Raw genomic sequence first — 8,125 nt, 5'->3', positions numbered from 1 at the left:
ACTAACAGAATAATCTGACATTTAAAAATTGTGGGCTGAATCTTGAACAGGACAATATCTCTTATTTTCAGAGAATCTGTACAATATTAGTATAATACATACAGATTCAACCAGAAGAGGGATAACACCATAAAATTACAATCAATGGAATCTTCTGATTTCATTTTGGCTGCTCATAGCAAATCACACTACATATTTATGAGCACACTGGGCTGATCTACAGTACTAATTTTAAGAGATTTGTTTAATAGTATTACTTATATTCCCTCAACCAAATGTATTTGAAGTGGAACAAGTTTAAAATCTATATTTTAAGGGAATTTATTATTTTCTTTTGGGTTCTTATACTTCATACTTATGGGCAAAATCTAAAAGCAGTGGGGCAATATTGCATGTTTTAATTTCCTTGACTACATTTATCACACAAATTCCCCAATCCAAAGCTGGCATAAATTGTTTTGCTTGTTTGTTGTTTGTTGCTACACAATATTCTAGCTACATGATATCTGTAAATAACTGAGTTTGTACCAGACAATCCAGTTATTGAGATCATAAGCAGCCACACATGCAATCATTCAGACTTGATTCTAAACAATGACTGAGTCATTGAGCCTGACAACTATATCCACATCAGGTAGCATTGGTTTCTGGGAAAATTACACACAAAAAGTAAATATGAAGGCATCATTTACCTTGACAGTTTCATCTCAGTAACAATATGTCATCAAAGAAGCTTCAGCTGCTTGGCCTTCTAACACAATGAGCAGATGACCCTTTCAAGCAAATTGTGAAGGGGGGACAACTCTAACTGCTAATTAGTTCAGCAAATATAATGTTATTGATAACAATGCATGGAATAACAAGTTCAAGCTGCTATGAAGGGCTCAGTGAATTTCCCATTTATATCAAGATGACCAGGAAGGGGATTTTCAAAGGAACATTAAAGAAACATTTTTGGATAATTTCTACACCATCATTTTTCTTCAAAGTTATAACTATAGCCTTCTGAGATGGGGCACAAACTCTCCCACTTTTTTTCATTCTGAGTAATTATGCCTTGTATGTCAGGTATCTGTTACAAACAGCTTCCATGTACACAATAATGATGAAAGCTATAAATGATCATTACTGGCAAATCTTATATGCTAATAGCAGTAATATTAACACAACATTACATGGAGGCTAAACATGTTATAAAAATAGGGAGCCACTAACTGCTTAGGGGGCCATGTGAACATTTGGGGATGAGAACTTTAACTGGACCTTTCACTCAGCATTATCAGCATAGTATTATGTGTGATGGCGTGTTACTGAATACACCCTACCATTATAAATAATAGATCACCACTCTTTTTACTGTGTCATGAATGTGTACATGAACCTGTATATTTTTCGAGTATTTCATAAGAAATATTCTCTGAAAAGTATGACCAAGCAACATACCAATCTCTTATATACTCTCACAAATGGCATAACACAAATAACTTAAATCCCCAAAACAAACTTGAATTGTTATACATACATACCCATCAAGAATGGATGTAACATCATTAAAAAATAATTATGACATAATTAAATTTTCTTTTATTCCCCGTTCTTTTTAAAAGAAACTATTTACTGTATTATTACATAAACACTGTGCAAAATGGCCAGGCTTGCCGATATTTAGAGACAACTTACTATATTTTTACACATATTAGCAGACTTATTAAACTATAAAATCAAAATCCAATACCATTCACATCATATATTTTCTGGTTCTATTTGTGGGCATAAACATATATTGTTAAAAGGAATAATTAGCTATATCTTAAAATATCATTAGATATTGCAAGAAAGTCATATTTCAAGTTGAGCAGTAACCATTTCTGGGAATGAATGAATCATTATGAATAAAAATGAATGAAAAACACCTGACACCTAAATTCAGCATCCACAACCAAGAACATTAATTGGTCGCTCACTTATTTTTAAGCTAGTAGAGTAATTGCAGTAAAGCGTATGAAAATGAATTCTATTTCGTCTCAGTTTCACGTTTCTACATTTTCTGCGCTGCTATATTTAGCTATTATGGCGGACATCGACTATGGAGCGCTACCATTGGCATTTTTTGCGATCAGTAGTTAAAATAAAGGACACGAGTTGTGCAGCTGATTTTGATCTTAATAATTGTTTGTCGATTAAATACATAGTTGACAGTAAGACGTATAATTCTCCATATTAGTTATCCCAGTTCTGGTCGTATCCAAGTTTTGGTCGCAACACACGTTCAGCGAAAACACGGGTATGACTAATCGATCTCTTTACACCTACCGGCGTATAAGCTTCAGTCTGGCCTATCTCTCGGGCTGGCTGGACGTGTTTCTCTGGAAGAGGAAACAAACATGTGTTTTACAGAACTGTTTGTCATTATAACGCTAGCTGTCTCTGTAAGTGGAGATTGTCCACCGGGCAGCTATTTGGGCCCAGTAACAAATCACTGTGATGACTGTGGGGATATATGTGAACATGCGGACATACAAGGAACTCAGGCGGACTGTCAACGACTGTGTGCAGGTAAGAGTCATCACAGGTGTATTCAGTTCGTGTCAGTTTTATTCGTGTTGCTGGTTGCAAAGAAGTGTGTGACAAGGACCCTTCATTTCTAATTGGTTTATTCACAGTTCATATTCTTCTATTATATTCTAACCGTCTAGTAGGGGTAGTGTATAGTGATCCCACTAGAGCGGAAGGTCGGCGATTCGATAGATTGCCGTGTCATATATAAAATGGGTGTGTGAGTGAGTTTAGTTTTTCGCCGCTTTTAGCAATATTCCAGCAATAACACCAGAAATGGGCTTCACACGTTGTAGCCATGTGGGGAATTGAAACCGGGTCTTCGGCGTGACGATTGAATGCTTTAACCAATAGGCTACCCCGGTATAGTGATCTACCTTCAGTTGTTGGGAATCTATAGCCTGTTTCTACATTGTCTTGTTATTTCTAGTGAAAGTATTTTAGATTTAATTACTAGTTGTAAAGGGATATCTGTGATATACTAATAGTTATACTGTTCTTATTCAACAGGCTTTTAATTTCTAATTTTACTGATATATGATATAATAATTGATTGTTCTCGTCACGATATGGTTGAAGTATTGCCGATGTGACGATAAATAATAACTCACTCACTCACTCACTAGGCTACCCCACCGCTCCTTTGAAATGGGATAGAAACTGTTTACCTTTCTGGCCCAAGACTTGAAAGGATACAATAAGGACAGATAGTCAGCGAGTCAGTATATCAAATTAACCCAGTAGTTGTGTATTGTTTGTTAGACTCAGTGGCAGATAATGAAAAATGGCATTTCGTTTGACGGATACAAACGAACTATCCCCATCCTCTCCACCCCACCAAATGTCCTTTCTCCGATTAGACTGACACCAGAGACCGTGTGTGGAAACACTTGTAGATTAAGGTTCCAATATATAATGAATATCTCGTGACAACTGAAATGTATCAATAGGAATTGTAATATTTTTCCAGTTGCCATTTAAATGTGCCATTAGTCTAAATGCCTGACATTGAGCAATTCCTACACCACGAAACGGCTATGTGTGTGTATATTAGAGCTATAAATTTATGTGTAGCATCATGAACATATAAAACTATGGTTGGTATCATCACCTTGTTGGAAGAATTCAAAGTCAAACGTATAATATATTATCAATCAATGAACGTATTTATTGAGATTACATGAAAAGGTAAACACATTCAATTCAAATTACAAGGAATTACTCTGCTCAGGTATCGTGATAGCAAATGTGTGATATTTCGCATTCATTTAAACATGTAACTCAAAGTCTTCACGGTTATTAATGAACACTTGTGTATCAGGGTACCGACAGGATGGAGCAGCAACCACTCAGCTACCTCAGTGTCCTTCAGACCAGTACTACGACAGCGCCATATCACGGTGTGACTACTGCAGTGTCATATGCGACAACCACGTCATACAGGGAACAACTGCCCAGTGCAAAGATAAATGTCCCACATGTGAGTGTCATTTATATATTATGATCTAATACGATATTCACCTTCAAAATATCAATTTATTCACACACACACACACACACACACACACACCAGAACTTTAACATACTACATTTACGTGCAGTGCTTTCATTACATGTTCACTGGGAATGTGTTAAGAAACTGTGTTATAATTTCAGTTTAACTATAAAAAATGTTTTAAACGATGTGCCATTATGCTACATAGATAGACAGTGTCTCTTCCACGATACTATGTCAATATAACGCCACAAATGACTAACAGATGATATCAACTGATTTCAAGCGTTATGATAAATTTTTAACGTATTTATCCTTTCAGTAAGTGGTGCCCAATCGTATGATAATAATACATTCTAAACAATATAATTCATGCTTGTATTTCAGACTTTGAACCGAAAGTTATTGAAAGCCAACAACTCACACCCGCAGTTATAACTATCTGCTGTATACTCGGTCTGTGTATTGTCTTGGTGAGCGTGTATGGCCTGATGGTGTGTTTCTGTGAACATCGTCTTCCATCACGACTACAGCGCCGTCTCCCCTGCGTTATTGGTGGCTACAAGAAACCGGTAGAGTGCACCGAGAGTCACACAGATAGCCCCGGATCCTCATCACTGACATCACTTAGTGGTTGTAAGTAGGGTCGTGTAAAGTCTGTAACTGTACAGTTTAGGGCTTTAAAGTCCATGGTCATAGTACACACATGCATATCATTCCAATGTGTCAGGCTACACATGTATTGAATAATTCTATTGGTACTGAATAACATTACAATACAGTTCTAATTTTGAATGTAATATACATATATTTTGACAGATGAATCATATTCACAAGTATTTAACAATGAATTTTAGTCTCATGTTTTGACGTTGGTTAGGAATACACATTTAGAAAGTATTATATACTTAGGAATACACATTTAGAAAGTATTATATACTTAGGATTACACTTTCTGAGGGAAGTACAGAATCTAGTACTCTAGGGGTTGAGTCCCATCCGGGATTGGAACCCACACTCTCAGAGTCAGGCACCTAATCGCCAGCACACAAAGTCAGCAATCTAACCACCTGTGGAAGCCGCGATGGTTGAGTGGATTACTTTGTTGACACCGTCCTAGTGTCCAGACTTAAACCTCTGACACTTGGATCACCTAGAGCTAATTGTATGTAGCATCCTAGGAAATCACAAAAGTGATGAAGTAATTAGTCCGTGAATATTGTATATGCAGATTACCCTCGTACTTGTATGTGTTTCATTTGTAGACGAAGTACCCAACCCAGGGACGGTAACAATTCAAATGCCAAATCCAGAGTTTGGCTTAACAGAGCTTCAATGCCAGCGTCAGTCATCAGGGGATGGCAGCAATGCCTAACCCAGGTTGAAACTTGTATCTCAAGTACCCATACTGATGAAGACAGTAAGGAGAGAAGCTGGGTACCTTCACAAAGATGTTACCTGCCATTCAATGAACAGCTGGTCTCTTTGAAAAGAAGGAGATGTTACTGAATACTGGTTAAACACAACCTGCAGACTACCACTCCCCTGCAGGACACGTCTCACACGGAATATTGTGTGTTTGTGAGTGACTTGCTCACTCTCCAAATAGATTTCACTTCAAGAAATCCTCCATTTGGAAAATTGTGGCATGCAGACATACTGACTTTATTTTCATGAACTGGAATCCGAAGATTAAGTTAAATTACTTGCAAGTATTCATTTCACAGACTTCATAAAATATGAAAATGATTGTTAATTATAATCTGATTTTCCAATCTCCGATATACAGTACTTGTTCTTAAAGTTGTAGTTTGTATATCTTGTGTCTCTGTGAATTAAGAAGTGTCAGTTTAGACTCACACATGTGAGACACTGCTGTGATTTGTTATATTTCCCTGTCAAACACATTCGTGCCTTATGGAAGGATTCTATTGTGTCACATTTAGACAATGGGGGGAGAGTGTTATTTATGCCAGATCGGGTTTCCAAGTCCTACAGCATTGTGTCTGGGAACGTCAGGGCAGTTGACAAAAATTGAATGTCATTCTTCTGATCTTCGTTATCTCGTTTACGAAGTTCTTCTGCCCAACAAAAATGTTACCTAAATCTCGTAATAAGAACATCAAAAAGAAAAAAAAAAGAAAAATAATCAATATTGATCTATCATTCCAACACACATAGCAAACAACACAACATTCCATTTATCTACCTAGCGCTGGGGACTTATTAATTTAATTTACTATCACTGCTGGTCTCTTTGTATTTATTACTATTAGGTCTCGCTTCCATTTGTTTTCTTACCACCCTGTTATATGCCACTATTGTTACCTCATCAACTACGCCTGGATTAACAATCCACCCAGTAAGTGCTAATTATACCCCCTGGCTTCTATTTGTTTTTCTTATCAATCATGCCTGGATTAACAATCCCTGGCTTCCACCTGTCCATCCACCAATTACCTACTGGCTTCCTTTGTTATACCGTTGTTGTTTCAACATGTACATATATAGCTTTTTTTCCCCTAATTGTTTCATTCACCTCATAAAGGAGTAAGAACATACTTCGAAACGTCGTGACCCTTCACAATAAAGAAGTTGTCATTCATAAAAACTCTTGTCTTTAAAACAAGTGATTGCGTGTGAATCTCATACATTTTGAGACATTTTTGTTTGCAAGGAGTTACGTATTGACATGTACCTAACATCAGTTACCAATTTATGCATTCCATTCACTCTTGTAAATTTTGAACATAGACATATGTACATAGTGTGTGAGTGTTGTTCCCAATCTGGTTGTGTTTTGAAATCTGATATGCCTTTCTACATATATCAGTGTATATAATGATATTAAATTATTCTGTTTTCACCCAGGGTTATGATATGGCTTGTGCTGCGTGTGCAATAAGTACTGCATGATGTCGCTCGGTGTGACTGGTGTGCAATTCAACTGAATATATGTTGAATAATGTGACGTGAAATAAGGAATACCTTAGCTTGGTGTTAGCAGACATAGAAGCTTGAAAACAAGACATCTTGTAATCGTAGAAATACAAATATGTGTGTAGTATTACACACTGTATCTGCACACTCATGACCATTTTTATGAGACATTACATGTATGCGGTGATGGTCGAAATAATGGACTAGGTTCGGGACCAAATGCTATGTGTTATGGGCCAAATTAACCTGAGTATTTGATATGAGAGTTAAACATTGATGGGTTTTGAATAACACTAAACCGTGTTGTCGAGGGAAAAATAAAAGACCGACAACTGTTTAGTTAAGGGTAGGTGATACGAGGAATACAAAGGTCTGGCCATTCAGTGGGATCACATTAATAAAAGAGAGCAGAGATTTCCCAAAGTATTGACAACATGGATTCATGAGCTTGGGATAAAAGCACATTTCCGTATTGCGGGCAATTGAACACGACCAGCCAAGTCACAACTGGATCAGCTATACATAAGTACAAATCGATGTTAAATATCTTAAATTACCCTTTCAAAGTAGAATTTGGCCAACAAAATATAGGACAACAAATCATAGATTACCAATAGAAACAGGGCGCTTGTTTACTATTTTGAAATATACCCGACTTTGTAATCTTTGTAATCATGCTATATGTGACGAATTCTGTTTTTTACTAATAACGTGATTATATACCTCTGAATGACTTTATTTAACCAATCACAATCCAGTGTTTACTGAAGTCATGGTAGAATACTTGACATAAAACATACCGTAAGTGGGTAAGTGTGGGTAAGTGTGAATGGTTGCATGTGCAGTAAATGCTGCATGATCTCTTTTACTTTACTCATGTCTCATTCCCTTGAGTATACATGTTTAATGAAACCCTTGGATTAATGTCACATTTAACAGATACAGAACCTCCAAAACTGAAACAAGAAACAACAGATCTTTATCGACCAAAAGAAACAGATTTGGAATCAGTTATGATTCATGAATTAATATCACAGACACCCATGAGCATTTTTATGGATGTAATGGTTATAGTGATGGCCGAAATCACGAGCTTGCCCTTACCCTGAACATCAGCTTGTGACCAAACGCTGA

General features: G+C 36.7%; 1 protein-coding gene across 1 annotated transcript; it reads left to right on the top strand.

Annotated features, from left to right (window-relative positions):
• Window positions 1–2,346: 2,346 nt before the first annotated feature.
• Window positions 2,347–6,917, top strand: LOC124254511. The gene is made up of 4 exons (XM_046688326.1): window positions 2,347–2,556; window positions 3,878–4,036; window positions 4,439–4,687; window positions 5,317–6,917. Exons 1-4 carry the CDS (start codon window positions 2,385–2,387, stop codon window positions 5,424–5,426), a joined length of 690 nt encoding a protein of 229 aa, XP_046544282.1. The 5' UTR covers window positions 2,347–2,384; the 3' UTR covers window positions 5,427–6,917.
• Window positions 6,918–8,125: the final 1,208 nt, after the last annotated feature.

This window comes from Haliotis rubra, unplaced genomic scaffold (genome assembly GCF_003918875.1).
Source record: "Haliotis rubra isolate DU_JTF1 unplaced genomic scaffold, ASM391887v1 Scf573, whole genome shotgun sequence".
NCBI classification, from domain to species: domain Eukaryota; kingdom Metazoa; phylum Mollusca; class Gastropoda; order Lepetellida; family Haliotidae; genus Haliotis; species Haliotis rubra.
This window is presented reverse-complemented; position numbering and strand designations above follow the sequence as displayed.